At 38.2% G+C, this 20,519-nt stretch overlaps 2 protein-coding genes across 2 annotated transcripts; both read left to right on the plus strand.

Moving 5' to 3' along the window:
- The first annotated feature begins 1,634 nt into the window (after positions 1-1,634).
- On the plus strand, positions 1,635-8,464 carry pnrc1 (proline-rich nuclear receptor coactivator 1). Its single transcript, XM_049589849.1, has 2 exons — positions 1,635-2,274; positions 5,604-8,464. The coding sequence occupies exons 1-2, from the start codon at positions 1,933-1,935 to the stop codon at positions 6,090-6,092; spliced, it is 831 nt and encodes a 276-aa protein (XP_049445806.1). The 5' UTR covers positions 1,635-1,932; the 3' UTR covers positions 6,093-8,464.
- Positions 8,465-14,771: 6,307 nt separating this feature from the next.
- Positions 14,772-18,982, plus strand: LOC125896882 (uncharacterized). Its single transcript, XM_049589833.1, has 7 exons — positions 14,772-14,877; positions 15,083-15,427; positions 15,570-15,836; positions 15,971-16,036; positions 17,948-18,052; positions 18,143-18,171; positions 18,392-18,982. Exons 1-7 carry the CDS (start codon positions 14,817-14,819, stop codon positions 18,473-18,475), a joined length of 957 nt encoding a protein of 318 aa, XP_049445790.1. The 5' UTR covers positions 14,772-14,816; the 3' UTR covers positions 18,476-18,982.
- The last annotated feature ends 1,537 nt before the right edge of the window (positions 18,983-20,519 follow it).

Here is a 20,519-nt window from a genome sequence, read left to right on the forward strand (position 1 = left end):
GTCTACAAAATAATAGTATAAAAAGTGACAACCACTGTATCAGTATGCTGCCGTAACCAGAGATGGACAGTATGCTAACATAATGAAGACTTATACTTTATGAGTCTGCTGCATTTTATATTGTGCTCTTTAATCCACTAAATTTATCTGACAGCTTTGCAAATACATGCAATCATTTCATCAGCTTTTAAAACATGGCACATAATAACAGATGAAATTGTCTCACAGTGCCAGCTACCAAATGATTATTTTCATTGTCAGTTAATCTGTCGATTATTTTCTTAAAAATAGTTTACTTGTTTGGTACAACAAATGTCCGAAAATGTAAAAAAATAATGTCGATCAGTGTTTCCCAAAACCCAATGGTCTGGTAGTGTCCACAACCTAAAGATATTCATTTTACTGCCATAGAGAAGTAAGGAAGCTAGAAAACATCACCTTAAGTCAGTTGTAATTTTTTATGCATCCATGAAAGCCGTGTTTGGAGGCATTATGTTTGTTTGAGTTGTCCGACCATCCCATTCTTATGAACATGATATCCCAAGAAAACTTTAAAAGATTTTTTTCAAATTTGGGACAAAGGTCCACTTGGCCTCAAAGATGAACTGATTACATTTTGGTGGTTAAAGGTCAAGGTCACTGTGACCTTGCATATGTCTCATTCAGTGGTGTAGTGGTAGTTGATGAGGTGGGTATACTGCTAGGTAGATAGGTAGGTTACCGATGAGGAAATAGGCATACTCTTCTATTAAAATGGCTTTTTAGCTGATAGGTGGGTATACTGTAACTGGATAGAAAAAAAAGTGGGTATACCCCGTATACCTGTGTATACCCTCCACTACACCACTGGCCTCATTCTTGTGAATGCATTATCTCAAGAAAATCTTGAGGGCATTTCCTAATCTTTGGCACAAATGTCCACTTGGTATAAAGAATGAACTGATTAGAATTTGGTGGTCAAAGGTTACAGTCACTGTGATCAGGTTTACAGCCATACACAAAAATTCAAATGCTAATTATCGCAAAATTTCCTACAAATGTTTGATAGAATAAGATTATGAAGTGATGACATTTTATGTAAAAATGGTTCAAGGTCAGGGGAAGCTTGCCTGGGGCACTGAAACTGTGAGTGGCCTACTTTACTTTGAGCAAATTTGAATACATGGCTCTTCCTCTGAAAAAGCATTTTTACATTGTGGTTGTTCTACTCTTATGGTCTGAAAACCTCCTCCACAACTGAGGGCAAACATAAGCCTGAAAATAAGCTACAGTGATGTCTCCTGAGGGGTCAATTTGTATTACTTTTTTTTTTTTTTACATGAAAGTAGTAGAAACGTCCAAGAGAAAGAAAGGAAAGGTTATTTTGGATAGCAAAATTAATGTAGGCTACTTAACAAGACCTTTATATCAATACCTTTATTTCTGTGAGACAGAAACACGTAGATTAGCCTATTTATTTCCCTGTTTTTAATATAGCCTTGCACAGACCCCATGCTAAAACAAAACAGTACAGGTGAATAGAAATTCAATGTAGCCTAGTGGATATTCAGCAGTCTGTGTTTCATTTGTTCTCCGTCAAGAAACCTCTTATTTTGAAATACAGCGCCGGAAGTCATATGTTTCATTTTGGCTAATATTATGCTAACGCTACTTCTGCCTTACAAAGCGCACTTACGCCGACGCCATCTCGGGACAAAGGTCGTCCATCGTTTTTTAGCAGGAGAAATAATAATTAAAATCCCACAACTTTACCCTCAGGAACTTCTGAGACTATTTAAGGTTATATTCGTGCAGTAACTCTTTCTTCGTCGATAAGAACGTGTGTTACTCGAAGCGTAGTTGGCTAACCGTTAGCTTGTGACGTTGTTAGCTAAACCAACTTAGCCGCGGAGGAATTTCACAGCCTGTTTATGTTTTCGCCAGTCCAAAGACATGTTGGACGGATCTCCGACTCCCAGCGATGAAGCTAACATCGGCAACGTCGAAAACAACAACCCGATATCGTTAATTCCCAGCAGTGATGGGGTGAACACGGGCAATAAGACGAGGCAGGCGCTGCTGAAGAAAGGAGGAAGGAAGCTGCGGTCGACGGCGCCGCTGCATCACCTGAAACCTCCGAGAAACAGCCCCAACATCCGGCTGTCTGACCACAACAACAACTCTCTCGCTGCTGCATCTGCTCACAAACCTGCAGCTCAGCCCGGTACCGAGCACCCTACAGGAACACAAACCGTGCTCACCCTCCATCATCTCAAACAGGGAGCCAAGAAGGAGGTAACTATAACGTTACTGGTTTATTGTTGATATCATCTGCACTGCAGTACTGTTATGTGATCAGCTGTTTACCACCCAGTCAGTTTAGTTAATACCGGAAATCAATTGCAATCCAATATATCTCTGTATCTCTCTTGATATCGCGCTATTACACAACATACTGTACTGTGTTTACATATCTTCCATTTAGAGCTGACAGAAGAATAAATGTGATAATAATTGATACAAAAATAAGTTGCCACCTGTTTGGATGATCAATTAATTAATCAAGTATCTTTTTAAGCAAAAGTGCCACAACTTCTTCTCTAATGTGAATATTTTCTGGGTGGTTATGCAGTATATTTTTAGTTGAATTTCAGATTGAAATGAGCATTTTCCACCATTTTTTGACATGTTATGAACAAAAGAAGTACTCTATTAACCCAGGAAATATTCAATAGCTGAAAGTAACAGTTACATGCAGTTATTTCCATATTTTTTGGCATATTTTGTGAAGTCTTTATGATTTTATAACATCATAAAACATATCAACATCTATCAAACAAATAAAATATTGTTGTTCATGAGTCTACTGTAGTGCCTGAGGCTGTTTGACATGACGCAGTTAGTATCGTTGTTGTAAGGAATCGAAAGTAGAGATGTAGTGAGCAAGTCTGTCTTCCTCCTTTCACAGGCTGCTTCAAAAGCCTCAGGTTGCATCCTGCTTACAGCATTATCGGTGAAATGAAAGTGAGAGAAAGCCCATGTAAACAATGCAGGGCTCATAACACTCAAATATGCTTATGATGTTGCAATTAGGGCTGCCATGTTTAGTCGACTAATCGATGACTAATCGACTATTAAAATAATCAGTGACTATTTTAGTAGTCGACTAATTGGTTTGAGTCATTTTTCATAGAAAAGTACTATAAAAGTACTCAAAATACTCTTATTCCAGTTTCTTACGTTGAAATATTGGCAGCTTTACACACTCTCCCAAGACAGTGAACTAAAACCCTTTGGCGTGAGTAGGAAACAAGACATTAGATGACGTAATTTTGGGGTTTGGGTGAGACAGACCGACATTTTTCAACATTTTAACACATTTTTCGATGAACTGATTAGTCAGCTAATCAAAGAAATAATCGACAGATTAGTCGACAGTGAAAATAATCGTTAGTGGCAGCCCTAGTTGCAATTCAGTTTTATCACATAATTAAAAGTTCTTGTCTTTTAAACCTTGTTAATTTAACAGCCAGGCAGGGACATGTCATCTGTAATACATGTTTGATAATTACTGAAAGAAGATTCCTGTAGAACTTGATGTGAACATGTGAAAAGATTTTAAATCGACTGCGATACCCGATGGACATTAATAGGACAAGTTCAGGAAATGAGTTATGTGAAGGAGGTGTGATGTAACTGGGGTGTTGGTTTGCGATTTGCCCAAACTGTGTGTGTGTGGCTGCCTTCTCTTTGTGCACAAAACAAAAACAAACTGCCAAACAAGTTAAACAGGTAAAAGTAAAACAAATAGAATAGTTAATTGCTCCTCCTTTGTTGGTCTTGTTCCAGATTCAATATTTAAAGGTATAGGCTGTTTTTGTGTTTGCGTAGACCTCAACAATAATGTAGTAACCTAATGTTTGTTCAGACTCCCTTAGGCGGCTTTACAGTAAAGCCCTACCACCACACTCACTATAAAATAAGTGTGTACGTGTTGTTTTTGTCCTACTACAACCCTAAAATAAAGTCTGGACACAGTGTAAAATGTAATAAATAAAAACAGAATGTAATGATAGCAAATCCTTTTGAGACCTATATCTAATTGAATGCAGTACAAAGACAAGACATTTAATGTTTGAATTGATTAACTTTATTGTTCTTTGTAAACATAGACTCATTCTGAATTTGATGCCTGCAAAGAAATTGGGACAGGAGCATGTTTACCACTGTGTTACATCATCTTCTCTTTTAACACACACATAGGTGCATAACAGGACACCTTTTGAAAGTGAAAGTCTTTCCCATTCTAGCTTGATATAAGACTTGCTCAGTTCAGTTGCTTCAGTTGTCTGGGATCTCTCGTATTCTGCGCTTCATAATGCACCACACATTTTCAATGGGAGACGGGTCTGGACTGCAGGCAGGCCAGTCTAGTACCTACACTGTCTTGCTACAACACCACACTGTTGTAACATGCAGAATGTGACTCATTGTCTTGCTGAAGTAAACGGGGATGTCCCTGATAATTCAGTGATGTACCTTTCAGCATTCATGGTGCCTTCACAGATGTGCAGGTTACCCATGATGCCATGGGCACTAACACGCATACCATCACAGATGCTGGCTTTGAACTTTGCGCTGGTAACAATCTGGATGGTCCTTTGCCTCTTATTCCCAGAGGACAGGACGTCATGATTTTAAAAAAACAATTTGAAATGTGGACTCGTCCGACCACAGCACACTTTTCCACTTTGTGTCAGTCCATCTCAGATGAGCTCAGGCTCAGAGAGGTCTGTGGCGTATTTATGTTGTTGATATATGGCTTTCACTTTGCATGGTTCAGTCTTAACTTGCATTTTTAGATGCAGTGATGAACTATGTTTACCGACAGTGGTTTTCCGAAGTTCTCCTGAGCCCATGTAGTAATATCTTTTATACAGTTAATGTCAGTGCCGTCTGAGTGATCACAGGTCATTTGGTGTTGGTTTTCAGCCTTGCCTTTTGCGTGCAGAGATTTCTCCAGATGCACTGAATCTGTTGGTGATATTATTGGTTGATGGTGCAGTCCCTTTCTTGCAATTGTGTGTTGAGAAATGTTACTCTGCAACTGTTGGCCTGTTTGCCCATGCAGCTTTTCACAAAGCAATGAATGTTGCCCTTCCCTTGTTTGTGAATAACAAAGTCTTTCAAGGATGCCCCTCCACAATCATGACACTGTCATCTGTTACCAATTAACCTGTTTACCTGTGGACTGTTCCAAACAGTTTTGTTTTGTTTGTTTTTTTGTTTTTTTGAGCATTCATGTACCAACTTTTTTAGAAGATGTTGCAAGTATCAAATTCAGAATGAGTGTATATTCACAAGAAACAATAAAGTTTATCAGTTTGAGCATTAAATATCTTGTTTTTGTACTGAATATAGGTCTAAGAGGATTTGCAAATTATTACATTGTGTTTCTATTTACATTTTACACAGCGTTCCAACTTTATGGAATCAGAGTTGTACTATTTCCATGGTCAAAAATTAACTTTCATGCTCAACAAGAGGATGTAAGGTTGTCCATTCATAGAATGATTATTCATCAGACATCTGGATTAATAAGAAAATTTGCTTCTGTTTTTTAGCAACTGAAATCCAAAGGTGGCCGATTGGAGAGAGGAGCCACACAGCCAGATGGCCAGCCTGCCCGCAACCTGCCCCGAAATGATCAAACCGCCCAGAACATGATCAAACGGAGCCACAAGCCCAAGCAGGGCCAAACCCCTGGAGCATCCCACTCCATAAAGAAAAAAGATAACAGCAGCCCGAATAAGCCCTCATCTCTCCACCAGCCTCCACTCCGGGAGCAGAAAAAACCCCTCCGCAACTCGGGCAACGTGAAGATTGTGAACATACCGTCTGCTGAAGCTGCACCTGAATACCTCAAAGATGGCGAGAAGGTCTACGCTGGAGCTAAGTTCAGTGAGCCGCCGTCGCCGAGTGTCTTACCTAAACCGCCCAGTCACTGGGTGGGAGAAAACGAGCCTCAACAGAGCAACCAAAGCCGAGAGCAAATGACTGTTCACTTAAAGTCGCTGCTGAAGGTACAAGATAATAATAATGATCACATCTGATTGGATTTAAATGCCAACAATTGGAAAATAGGCATTAAGGTAAATTGAGTTTGGCCTTTAACACATTGCAATACAATGAAGGGAGTTTTTTATTAGCTGTAGTACAATTTCCCATTATTCAACATGCTGCCTGCATTTGTGAACATTTTGGAGACATTGTGTTGTTGCTGGAGATCTGACCGACAATGCTGTGTCCGCCAGGTGTGTCTCATATTTTCTGCCTTCTTGCTGGCAGAGGAAAATATGTTTTTGTGATTGAAATTGTGCAGTAGGAAGCTGAGGTCGTCTCCAGTAGCAACAGGACCAGTGTCTCATGTTTACATTATGCAAAGTGATGACGGCACTTTCTTTGTGAATACTTTTCAAAAGGCAGCCTTGCGTTGATTTTTTAAAGAGCTCGTGTAAATGTACAAAATATATTGTAAACATATATTTGTGTATATTTTTCCTTGTTATTTTAACTGAGATTCTAGTTTTGTTACTGAGGTTTTTCCAGAAAAAAAAAAATAACAAAAAAGAAAAAAATGTCCCCTGCAAACTGAGGCACTTTTTGACAGCTCCTTCAGCGTGAGGCTCAGTGGACGTAAGAAAGACTTTTCTAGCTGATTTGCACTGAAAAATCGAGAAGGGCGGGAAATCTGTTGTTCCAAAGCTTGACCAGCCACTTTGATGAAATCACCAGCCAGCTTTGAGCACAGGAGAGGACTTCTAGATCCTGGCTGGGCACCTTTCAAAATGGCTCAGATAGCGCACAAATCAAAGCAGAACTTTTTCAGCTGGTGGCTGAAGTTCTGTCCCTTCTCCGAACACGGGTCCAGCCAGTGAAAAGCCAAGCGTCGAATCAGGGACTGTGGGGCTGCTGAGGCCTCAGCAAACTGAGGAGACGACGACAATGTGAAAAGTCTCACAACCAGCTGCTGCAGAAAGCCAGTATCCAGACCGAGTGCTTTTTCTTTTTTATTTTTATTGCACTGACTCAGAGTACGTTCACATTAAGCCAACTACTTTTTAAAACATTTTTTTTTCTCTGTTTCCGGCCATCTGTCCACACCGAGCCGGTGCCTTTCACAACCAAAAAGAAAGCTTTTTCCAGGACGCTAATCAGAGTGGGAAAATCTTGTAATGAAGGCTTTGTGTTTCAGGTAGAGCTGCAGAGATGATCATTTAATCGATTAGTTGTCAACTAATTTGATATTCAAATAATCAGAGTAAACTTTGAAGAAAGAAAACATCAAAATTCACCAATTTTGCTTATTGAATGTGAATATTTTCTGTTTCCAATACTCCTCTATCAAAATACAGTAAATATCTTTGGGTGGTGGACAAAACGAGACATTTGAGTACATCATCACGTGTGTTGAGACACTTTATAAACCAAAATACTAATCAATTAATTGAGAGAATAATTGTCAGATTAATGGACAGTGTAGATAATCGTTAGTTGCAGCCCTACTTTTAGTGTGTATGGGGAACTTTGAACATAGCTGAGGAGTGTGTGGCAGTAACATTAAAAAGACAGTCTTCTGTCACTTGTAAATTTGTCTGTGATCAGCAGACTTTTTTGACAGAAGATATCTTGTCAATTAAGTCATTAATTGGCCAACGAGAAAAATTTTCTGCGACCATTTTAGTAATCTGATAATTGTCTAAGCATAAAAACCCCAAACAATTGGTGGTTCCAAATTTATTTTGGACTGCTAGTCACACAAAACTAGACATCCAATGTGTCACTTAAGGATCTATTGTAAGAGGAAAGAATTTTTCATTTTGTAGAATGATATGAAATGGGCTAATCAGTAATGAAAATGATCATTAATCGTAGCCACAGTCATATTTCAATCATAAAATGATGTCTTAGTTGGCACTGGAGTGCTTGTAAACGCATAATTATATACTCTTTGTGAGAAATAAAGAACTAAATGTGGAATTTGGCTCTGTTAAATAATAATAGGTTATCATAGAGAGCAGTAAATGACAGAAAACAGGTTTGTCCCACTCCTCGCCAGGTGTTTGCGTTGATGACCGTTTTGTTGTTTGCTGAATGAAAAGAGAAAAACAAAGAAGAGATTAAGCTGTATTCATATTGTTAAGGTGTTTAAATGTGGACGGCATGAAAAGGGTCGCGTGTGGACGCACATTGTTTTTACACGTAAACTGCGTTTTAAAGATTGTATGGCTTCATGTGGACGTAGTCTCACTTATGTCTGTATAATATGTTTTTTCTTAAAGGGGACTTGTTTTCACACACTTCATTTCTCATACCTCTTCTTTACCTTTTCATTTCTTTAAGATACTTTAAAGCACGTTAATGTTTACCAAGAGTGCAGTATGTGTTGAATGTGGCACAGATCTTGTGATTATGTAACACGAGTGTTTTCTTTTTTTTTTATTTTATTTGAATGGTTTCCATGGATGCAGGCAGCTGCTGGATCTTGTTTCTTGACCTCTGTGACGTCACGTAAATGGAAAATTGTATTACTGTAGCAAAAACTGCCCCTTTTATTACAGGGTTTTAAGATTATTTCATTCCAGTCATCAGAATATGCTTAACGACACATCTCCATGCTACAATTTGGGAAAAAAATGTTTATTTTATGAAGTCTTTAATATCTAAATTAAAATTATATTAAAATATTGGTTACCCCTATTTTATGTTGCTTCTGTGTTTTATTACAAGCTAATAAAAAGTGAATTTGCAATTTTTTTGTCATGGAACAGACATAGAGAACAAAAAGATACGGCTACAAAACATGTTTTCCTGCAGAGGGACATTTTTTAAAATTTTATTTAGCCATTTAAAACTAACAAAATTTGTGTTAAATTGTGGTTTTACACAAAAAATGGGTACAACAGGAATCTAGTAAAACAAATAAAAACATCAAAACCATCCCTAACTCTTTAGAGGCGCCCCTCTGATAACATTTGAATAGAAAAAGAGGTCCTGCCACTAAATTATCATTTTAGTAAATGTAGTTTGGTGTGAGATCTCAAGAACGACATAACAATTGGAATTTATTTGGGTGTTAATCTCATTCTACTGGAGCAAAAAATTATCATAGTTATAAAGAATCAGAAACTTAACATCTAATTGCAAAATTTAAATGCCACTGAATTTATAGCTGTGAAATATTTTACATTGAAAAGCATCCGATTTAATGTTTTAAGACTTTCAATAGTCAATTCCAGGGTCTGAATATGACAAAGCAGCTAGATTCTTACACTTAAACTTATAGATCCAAATTAAGCTTAATGAATTTGACAGTTTGTCTGTAGGTCCTTAAAAAGTCTTAAAATTTCTTAGATTGATTTTATTTTTCGAACTGAATATTAGGCCTTAAAAGCCATTAAATAGTCTTAAATTTAACTTTGTGAGGTTGTAATCACCACAGACATCCCGTTTCATTCACTGTCTTTTAATTTCTTTTTATCAAAATGAGTGTCTTTGTGAAAGTCCACATTTCTGATGTTATAAATTTTTAAATCTACCACTCAACCTGATGCTGTCTTTTTACTCTATACCTGCTCCTACCTGTTGGCAAAATGTGGGTATAAACTAATCTCTCGTCAATAACCATATTCCTACTACATGAAAGCTACCTCTGTGTGAGACCTTATATAAACCAACCTTTATGCTTACCTGCAATGCTTGAATAAGAAAAATACTTTTTGTCTTAAAATCAGTCTTACATTTAGTCTAAATTTATCTTGAAAAGGTTTATAAAAAATTTTTTAAAAAAAATAAAAAATTTTGATTCATGAAAAAAGCATACATTTCTTGAAAATAAAGTTTTTTATTTTATGTATTTTCTATATTTTAAAGAGGGGAATTCAGACCACATAAATTCAGATTAAGATGACAGTTTACATGTAAATGTAAAAAGTGTCAGAGCTATACAGTCTGAGGTATTTGAATTAAATTTCACAGTAAGGTCACTTGTTAATCACAGTCAGTTCTGTTTAACATTTTGCCAGCTCACTTTAAAATCTCTCGGTTTTTCAGGTGCCAACTAACAGACAAACAAACACGCAGGATCCCAGTCATAAACTCAAGTGTTGGAGGTAATACAGATAAACTGCCTGCAGGTGTCACAGCAGAGCCTTTATCATCCATCCATCCACCCATTATCTGTGCCTGCCTTTCAGCAGAGGAACAAACAACCACACCTCTGCTGCTGTCGTAACTTTAGATTGCAAAACATCATCCTGCACATCTTTAAAACCTGCAATAATTAACTCAGTAACCCCCAAAACATCTATTTTAATATGATAATATGATAATAAAAGCTGTTTTTTTGCTAGCTTGCTATTTTTTTTATTTGCATAGGTGCATAATGAATAAATTTGAGAAGGACATTTTGGAAACCAAGTACTTCTCTTCTTTATGTCTCAGATGTAAACGACTTACCCTACATTCACAGTATAATTTTAGTAACCTTAGCAGTTTTCATGAGCCAGATGATAGAATAGAATAGAATAGAAGGTAGACAATAAAGTATTATTCTATTCTATTCTATTCTATTCTATTCTATTCTATTCTATTCTATTCTATCATCTGGCTCATGGTCTAACTGTTGGACAAATGTCGTTGTAGTATCCAGCGAACTAAGACATAATTGAACAAAACCTCAGAGTTCACAGTGAAACTGGAATGAAGTCTCTCTCTAGGCTGGATATAAGCGAGTGTAATTTGGACACATTTCCAGTGGTGAAAAGTACATTTACTCAAATACTGTACTTAAGTACAATTTTGCGGTACTTTTACTTAAGTATCTAAATTCCATGTATCTCAAAGGTAAATATTGCACGTTAGGTCACTTTTTATCTGACTGCTTTAATTACTCTACAGATAAAGATTTTATTAACAAAACACATGATCAGTTTATAAAATATGAACGACTGTGCTGTTGTTCAAACTTTCCAACAGTATATAAATAAATTAAAATGTGCTCCAACACCACCACCATAATATTATAAATACTTTCTAAAAAGGGATCATTCTGCCCAACAAGTACTTTAACTTAAATACTTTAAATGTTGCTGTTAATATGAACTTTTATTATTACTTGTAATAGAGTATTTTGAAAAAGCAGTACTACTTTGACAATATAAGTAAAATATATGAGGACTTCTTCCACCACTGTGTTTCCGTTACTTGCACAAACTGGCTGTATAACTAACACAGAGACCAGCTGAGGCTGATGGGAATGACATTAGTTTTGCAGGTATTTGATATTAGACAAATAAAATCTTTGGCCTGAGGGTGGTGCTAGATGAAAGCTTAAAGGATCGTGAAAGTTATTATAGTTCATCCTAAGAGGAACATGCAAGTCCGAGTTCATCGAATGCTGGGGAGGGGGGAATGGTCAGTTCTTCACTCGCCGAGGGGGAGGAGGAGAGCAGGCCAAAGTCCACTTTTGCAGCACGTTGGCAGCTCCTGTAGTTGTCCTTTTTTGTCACATGTAACTGTTACTTGATGGCTGACTTCAGACTGCTGCCATTCACAAGGCCGGCATCACTCCTCGGCCTTTCTGGAGGTGCAACCCAGCCTTATGGCTGCAGCATGTCGGGAAGACCCATGCCTGCGGATTAGAAGCACACGGAGAATGAGAGGGAGGGCAGTGTTTGCAGCCTGCAGCTTAAATACCCCAGGGAGTGAGGCACCTGAATCACACCTGTCCTCAATTGGTAACTGCCCCACACAGCCATTGGCTCACAGCAAGTGAAGTCCACACCACAATCAGTGCCACTAGACTACAGGTCAGGTAAGATGAGGGTGTCTCGGGACCACGAATGTCAGTTCAAATTTTCAGGTTATTAATCTAATAATTGTTGATATATTTCAGGCTGTAGCAAAGTCATGGACTGACAATAAATCATATATTATATATAATAAACACAGTTACTCCCAACTTGTCAAATACCAATGATTTTTTGGCGTCAGATACTGACTAAGGAGGCACCCTTTAGCAGTGGTATGACACGCACAGGGCAGAGGCATTCTTTGATGCTTCAAGCGACTGCTGTAGTAAAAAGAGCGAGAAAGTCTGCATAGGTTTGGTGGGAAGGAAGGGACAAACTTCCTACCTCAGGTAGATTCCTGTTTGTAACAGTGTAGTGTGCTTTTGTTGTCTAGATTTAAAGCAACATAATGTAGGATTGCGCTTTTTACCTCATGGGGTCCCCCTACAGACGAAAGACAGTATTGTCTGTTACAGCTTTCGCAGAAATCTTTCTGTGCGTGCATGTGTTGACAAGTCAATACCGGTGAACTCCCTGAAGCTGGCCCGTGTAATGCGCAATCATCATGTCATCAGAACAGGTAAAGTAGCCTTATAGGTTGCCCAGGTGTGAAAGCGGGGCCAATAATCCTTGTTCGAGCTCTTGTTTTATTCCTCTCCCATTTTCTTTTCTTTGTCTCCTCGGACAACACCTTCACCTTCTTCCTTTTCTTTGTCGCTTCAGCCATGACAACCACATCGTTCACCTTGGTTCGGCTACGCTACTCTAAAGAGAGGAGGGGGATATGATGTATGCCGTAAAGCAGCCAAATTTCATAGTCCTTTTTGTGTCCGGGTACCTACCCGAACCCCGAAACTGCATAGTGCCGGTGCAAGTGAAACAGACGCTCTCAAGCAAGGACGGAGGTGTTATCCAACCTACGAGTTGATGTACCATCACAAGGATCTTGGATATATATTTTGACACCTCAAGAACTATATTGTGTTGTTTAAGTGTAATTTAGAAAGAGTCAGTAATGAACAGAAACTGGAAATTTCCTGTGAAAACACAAGGTAATTTTTAAAAGACACAGCGCAGGTATCATAAAGTAGTGACGCACCTGCTCTGGGGCATCCAAAACTGATGGTGATGAGGTATGTTGTGCGTTATAGCGTAGACCACTGACCAAGCATTGGTATTTGACAAGTTGGGAGTGAGAATGTGTTGTTATAGTTCAAGACCAGTGTTGGGGACTAACTAGTTACACATAATGTAGTTACATAATTATTATTTATTGTAAATGTCACAGTTACTGAGGAAAAAATATGTAAGTAAATTACAGTTACTGTTTCTTTGCGTCTCGCTTTCGCTGTGTGGTAACGCCTTCTTTTGGCATATTTCTAGACATCTGGACTCAGCAAAGTCGTCTCCACATCCCGACAGGTTCCATCAGTTTGGCAGCATATACTTAAATGTTGAACATTGTTTTCAATTGGTCCTCATGTTTAAAAATCACAGTGCCTCTTGTCTGCCAATCAAACCAGAGTGAACTGCTATAAGCAACTTGAGTCTGCCATGTCTGCAACCATGTCATCGGATAATAAGAACGTCTCTCAGTGCTAGAAATTCAACAGTATTTACTGCTGAAATCAGAAGAGAGCTCTCACATTACTGTACAATATAAAGCTTGTTTACCAGCGGTGGAAATGCTGTCAAAATTGACATTCTAGATGTATGTTGCCCACTTTAAAACATTGTTTAGAAAAGCTATCAATAAGTAATCAGATGTGATTAGTTATATGAAGTAATTAACATAGCTGCATAACTAAAGTGTGAAATGTGAGGTGGCCTCAGAGGGAACACAAAAGGGAAACTGCAGGTCTAAAAAAATGCAACAGTAACTTTTTGTGTTAATTTAAACAGAATAAAGAACTGACAGCTCACTTACTGGCACATCCACATGTCGTCATGTTGAGGCTTTATACAGCCAACAGGTATCCAACTGTTGCACCTCTGACATCAGGAGTGAAATCCTGGTGGGTGAGGAGTTTGACTCTTCACCTCCTCACCATAAATCCTGTCTGTTTTCTAACAAACATCATCTAAAGAAAACAAGTTGAATTATTGCAAAAGATGTTTGTTAACCAACAGTTGTTACACATTAGAATTCCTCCGTCATCTTCTTCTTCTTAGGAGGTGAAAAACATCAATGTCACAAATGCATCATGTGAGTGTATTTAACAAAATCTCCTGAGCATCTCTCAGTCCACATGTTTAATCCAGTTTCACAGGATCTTTACGAGGCTGCAGTGACCTCTGACCTCTTTAATGTTGATTTCTTCTAATATTGCCGCTGATAAGGGAATAGGGGATCATTTAGCTGCAGTTGCATTCACTGTAAGTTACTGTCGATGGCTGTTTCGAAATTTCCAGAGCGAAAAGGTGGCATGCTCCACCTACAAGAAAAAAAACAGAATGTGAGTAAGTGACTTCGTCTTAGCCACAGTTGATACTGCTTCCCTACATAAGAAGCACCAGTTAAGAGACTTGGACAGAAACTACAGCAGAAGTGCATCAAACACACACAGCTGCCATTTTGTGGATAAGCACGAATGTGACATCTCCTGTGACAAACTGTATTATTTCAGAACAACAAGAACAAATCGGACAGTACATGTGTGCAAAATGCTCTTCCTGTAGTTATTTAACATCTATCAGACACTAACTATTAATGTGATCAGCCTTTGTGTTCAAACGTCCAGAGCTCTGCTGCTGTTGTTACCAACATTCTCATCAAAACTCTTCAGTTCTCATAAAAAAAAAATTAAAACAGCAAGTCAAAATTTCTTATAACTAAGACAGAAGCTTATCTTTACTGTTTGCAGCAGCTTCAGTAACATTATATTGCCACATGAGGAAGTGTCCACAACTGATTCCTATTGCTTTCTTGTGAAAGACACTCCAGTTTAGAGCGTGAGAACAGCAGAGATACACAGAAGCAGCACGATGGCTGAATTCAGATGGATTAAAACAAATTTATTTTTCATCCTGGTGCTTCAGTTTACAGGTAAGGATACATATATCATCTGTAAATAACAGAAATATTCTTTTAAAAAAAGCTGATTTATTAATATCATTAATGTTCCTTTCTTACTAAACCTTCATTTAATCAACACAGCCAAGTAGTCGGTTTGATTTCCAGCCAGGTGAATGGGGACTTTAGTGAACTCTTGACTTTAATAGTCATGTTTTTAATTCTCTCTATTCCTTAGGTTTCTCTCTCATATTATCAGCAGCAGCAACTGGACAGCGTCCCCTCTTAACTGTCAGAGCTGGAGATGATGTCACTTTGTCTTGTGAAAATAAGGCAGATGATCAGGTTAACTGTGACGGTACTACATGGCTCTTCCGTCAACGACTAACCTCACAAACAGAGCTGGTTAATCATGGGCAGCTTGTTGAAAACACTAAATCAGACAGACTGAATATTACAGAGAAATGTTCTCTGGTTATGAAGAAGGTCACAGATGAGGATGCTGGTTATTACAGCTGCATACAGGACCACAAATCAGAGCAACAAAGTTTTTTCCGTGGGTATGAAATGTCTGTTCTTAGAAGTGAGTATTTCCATCATAATGTTTTCAGCTCAAATTGTCTTGTTAGAACAATATACTGAAACATTACAATAATTATGATTACAGTGATGAAGTTCATTTTACTCCTGTTGTCTTTCTCTCACAATATCTCCATCTTCACCAGTGACTGAACGTCAGGACACTGATGAGGTGACATTAAACTGCTCTGTGAGGACATATGAACGATGTCCACACACAGTGAAGTGGCTGTTTCAGGGTCAAGATGTGGATAAAGACAACAAGGACATAAAGACATCACAGTCTCCCTGCTCTGCCTCTGTGACCTTTCTGACTTCTCTCTACATTTACACATCAAGATATAAGTTATTTACATGTGCAGTGACTGATGGTGACAGAGTGCAGGTGTTTCCCTTCAGATCTCAATCCTCAGGTGAGAAACCAGGCGAGAACATGTTGAGCTGTTTAAAGTCACTTCAAACTGATGAGAATAATCACCTCAAATATTTGTTTATTTTATGTTTGAATATTACATCACAACAGTTTGAGTTGTGTTCATCTGTTCAGGTGAGGACACAACAACAGCAGCAACAACAGAATCAGCAACAACAACTGAAAACAACACAACAGCAGGTAACAATAGGAGATTTTTTTCACTAGAATACTGCAAGTTGTCACTGAGAAACATTGGAAGCAAGGCTGAGCTGCTTTCCTGGGGAACTATGCCATAGATGTATAATACAACCTGGATACAGCATTGGAGGCGGGTCCTCATTCATTCTTATGAAAGTCACTCACGTGGTGCATGAAGTCAAAATAGTCAACTGCCATATAGGTCTATATAATAACCAAGATGATCAGCATGGTTTCTGCACTCTGTGGCCCATAAAGCAGGCACCAGCTTCCGGTTTAGTGCTCCATTAACTTGAATGGGGACAAAATTATTCAGGCTCGCAGCATTTCTAGATTTTCCAAATGTTATTGGACCCACAAATCCTGATAGTGAAATGAATCATTTCGGGAGGGCTGTGATGCTCAGAAAAAAATCCACTGATTTACAGAAGTCTCTTTTGCCATGTAAATCTAAGGAAAAAATACTTTTTGGGCCATGGGGCATCACATAATGGTGTAACTGCACTGTTTGGCCACTATGAAAATTGGCTTCAAGCAGGATCAGGTACATCACAGATACGAAGGCCAATCGCTGTTTATCACAGGAAACACATAACAACGGGCAACAGACTTCACATAATACCAACAAAGAAAATAGAAACCCCCAGTGCAGAGCAGTCTTGGCATAGAGCAGAGTTAGCATCAGCATAGTCAAACATTTTGAAAGCAAACATGGTAGATGTGCAGTTTTTGGATGTAAACTTGGAGTTCCCTTCCACTAGCTACAAAAAAGAAACAAACATTGTAGCAGATATTATTTTAACACTGACACGATGTCAGTCACTGCCAGTTAGCCTGCAAGCTAACAAGCTAACAAACAACACCAGTAAAAGATGCTAACTACACTTAACATTCTGATATGGTTCATATATGTTGCCAGTTTTGGGGCACAACAGATGCTATCTTGAGGCAGCATGCTCTTTCACCAGTCATGCTAGCACGAGCAGCACCAGAGAAAGCAGAAAGCAGAAAGCAAAAGATAACTTAACCATAAGCAAATTTCTTAATGAGGGAGAAAGAATAGATTTTATGTTGGAAGACCATGTTCAACAAAATGTATTAGTAGTCAATAATAAAACATGTCTGGAGAGGGATATTTTTTGTTTGTAAAAGTAGTTGCAGAATTTAAACTATCAAATGAATGTTTAAACTCTGTTGAATGTCACAGGTATGCTAATTCTCTTTAGCAACAGGATTTTGAGCAGAACAGACGGGCAGCCAAAACGCTGTTTGTAACACGTGAAACACACACGTTTTTTGTGAATCTTTTATTTAAATCATTTTTCTTTTAATTGATTTTCACAGCACAGAAATGTCCTCCTGAATTTTTGGCTAGCACCTGTGAGATTTAGGGAGATAAAGTGAGGATTGCAGATTGCAACCAGCTGAATCTTCTCCCCGTGAGAATTCCGTCAGTGTTCTTGGTTCAGGAGGGTTTTACCAGGAGCCAAATTATCCACAGAGGTCTCCTCCTCTCTAAAACAAACCCGGTGATTGAAACTGCTAAAAACACTGAATAAAGTAATTGTCACATTTCCGACACTCTCATATCAGGAGGGCTGCTAACTATGGTGGCTGACGTTGACGTCTGTTTGGTTTGTCCTTTCTGGGCTACTGTAGAAACACGGTGGTGCGACATGGTGATCTCTGTAGACATGAACCTGCTGCCTATGTAGATATAAAGGCTCATTCTAAGGTAACAAAAATACATTGGTTCTTATCTTCAGGTAGTTATACACTAGAGAAAATTTACTTATAATAAATTCCACTTCTACCAATATATCCTCCTAAATCCAACTGGACCTTTAAATGCACGTTGGGCAGTCCATAGCAATTTGGGGATGCATCTGACATTATTCCTCTGTTGCACAGCTTGTACAGCTTACTGGTCTGCTCTGGACTACATCATGTTGGTGATGCGTGTGGCTGAACTCCTCCTTATAACTGTGATTACTGTTCTTCTCATCAGAGCTTCAGGTGAGAAAATTCACACCAACATTTGTTCAGACTGATGAACACAAACTGTAAGTTTACAGCTGAAATGTTCCTCTGTGCTTTATTTTCCAGGGAACCAGAGACCACCTGATGACAACACTGTGAGTTGGAAATATAAACTGAAGTGAAGTGATGTGTGAAATGAAAAATGTCTATGAATGATCAGGGACTGTCAGTCAGTGTAAATGATGGTAAGATGCTGGTGGAGACTGTTCATGTTGCGGTAACGTCTCACTGTTAAAAAGTCCACAGACTGCTCCAGTTTCAAATTCAACATTTATTTATTTCAGTCTAACTCAAGTGCTTATTTGTTTTCCACAGGTGAATTGTAATGCAAATGGACAAGACGTCACAGTGAACTATGAAAACGTCACAGTGCCTTCTGTTTCTGTCAGACTCCCCTGATCAACAACCTCCACACCAACATCAACTGAGAGCTGTTAAACATGTCTTCGCAGCATTATTTTACATGAAACATAAATCCTACTATCATTTTGAGGTCTCAGATGACATGTTGTTTAATGTACTGATGTGGAGAAAAAAAAGCTGATGTTGTGTTAAACCAGTTCTCACTTGCAGCCAGATATTAAAGCATTACTTTTATCTCATTTTAAGAATGTTGCTGTACATTTAAGGACATTTTGTTTTTTCCTGTATCAGTTCTGAAATAACACAACTTCAGATGACTTTCTCAGGGCATCATCCATTTGATTTTAGGTCTGCATTTTTCTGATTGCCTTTTCAATTTGTGAATAGCTCATCATGACTTTACTTTATGTGTAGAAGAACTCATTTAATCCATGTTTATATGGCAATGTTGCTTTGGAGTCCACTGTGTGTGTGCTAGTCTTGCAGAGTGAGTTTTTCTTCATTATAATTGATTAAATGATCTGCTGATAATAAATGGTTGGGTTTTTTTATGTGTTGCAATGGATTCATGTTTTGTGTCTTTAACGGTAAAATATGGATATCCGTGTTAACTTTGGAGAAACAAAAACAGTCAATGATCCCACCCTTTGTTATAATCACATTTCTTTATTCCCTTTAAGTTTATTGTTGTTAATTCTGTATTGATTCTCTATATGCAGTCAAAACTTTGAAGAGCCCCAAACCATCCAAGGATAAAACTGTTTTCAACAGCACCAGAGTTGTCATTTTTGTAGCGATAACAGTCGTGAATCAAAGTGGGTAACACAATTGTTTTAAAGCAGAACCAGAAAGGACTCATCTGAAAGATCACAGGGGGAATCAAAGGTGGAGGCCTCAGGTGGATTACATTTTATCAGGTTATTTAACTCATTATACACAGCTGCTGTGGTGTAGTCTGTCCAAAAACACATCAGTGGCTCATGTCCTTAAAGTGCACTGAATCACAACTTCCTCTTTTGCTGCCACCTCTATTTTTGGAAAATCTGAGTCACACTTATGAGTTCTAAAACTTCTAAAACTTCTAATAACTTCCTAAAAAGGGTCAGATAGCTCTCAGTCTTTAAGGTTTCTGTAAAGGACAGTGTCATTTGTACTAATTATAGAAAGGGTGAGAAAAGTCCTATGTTAGTTTCAGTTAACTGCTTAGCCTTCTAAGGTAACCATTTTTATATTAGTGCAAATTATCTTACTGTGAAATTGTAAGCATGTCATTCAACAAATATGGACAAATTTGAAACTGTTATTGTCAGCAAGTTACATTTTTTACAAAATAAATCATTAATAATTTAAAGTTAAACTAGTCCACAGCCATTGGTAGCTTTGTCACCTTCTACCTATGCCAATCCTCAATGCCTGTGTGCAGTTTCACATAGATTGACCACGTCAGTGAGCAGAAAAACGTGGGACAGACAGAATGACTGACAGAATGACACACTGACAGTTTCCGTGATTATGTACAGCATACCATACCATGACTTAGTCATACCAAAAATTAGAAAAAAAACAACAATATTGGGCCACAGGGGGAGCCACAGCAATTGTTCGCATTTTAGCCATTTTTAAGCATTTTTCTGTTGTTATAGCGCCACCCAGTTGCCAATTAGAGTTAAATTTCTCCAGTCACCTTGAGGTGTCCTGTTTTACATATCTACCAAGTTTAGTAAAAATCAATATGGCGGTTAGGCCTAGATAAGAAATTAGCTCTCTAGCGCCCCCATTTTGTTTGATGGGGTCAATAATGGAGGGGTCCCCTCAGATTATGTGTGGTCATATGCCTACAAAGTTGCGTGGTGATCGGTGAAACCCTTGAGATGTTATACACCTTTATGTGATGAGCCACGCCCTCCGCAATATTCATTGCCTTATAGAAGCTCAGTTTAAGTAAGTTTTCCAACTTTTGCCAAGAGGGAACTTTAGATATTGGTCCCTAGATTATGTTCACCGAGTTTCATGCAGATCGGTCAAACTTCCTAGGAAGAGATCGATTTTTTAAGTCTTTTTCAAAAAATTCAAAATGGCG

The sequence above is a fragment of the Epinephelus fuscoguttatus genome, linkage group LG11 (genome assembly GCF_011397635.1).
Source record: "Epinephelus fuscoguttatus linkage group LG11, E.fuscoguttatus.final_Chr_v1".
In the NCBI taxonomy this organism is placed as follows: domain Eukaryota; kingdom Metazoa; phylum Chordata; class Actinopteri; order Perciformes; family Serranidae; genus Epinephelus; species Epinephelus fuscoguttatus.

Bases quoted from the DNA above. Each gene is read 5' to 3' on its own strand.
- pnrc1 (XM_049589849.1), top strand. From the start codon at position 1,933: ATGTTGGACGGATCTCCGACTCCCAGCGATGAAGCTAACATCGGCAAC. The intron at 2,275-5,603 runs GTAACTATAACG...TCTGTTTTTTAG, and splicing joins AACAGGGAGCCAAGAAGGAG to CAACTGAAATCCAAAGGTGG.
- LOC125896882 (XM_049589833.1), top strand. From the start codon at position 14,817: ATGGCTGAATTCAGATGGATTAAAACAAATTTATTTTTCATCCTGGTG. The intron at 16,037-17,947 runs GTAACAATAGGA...TCTGTTGCACAG, and splicing joins TGAAAACAACACAACAGCAG to CTTGTACAGCTTACTGGTCT. The intron at 18,172-18,391 runs GTGAGTTGGAAA...TGTTTTCCACAG, and splicing joins GACCACCTGATGACAACACT to GTGAATTGTAATGCAAATGG.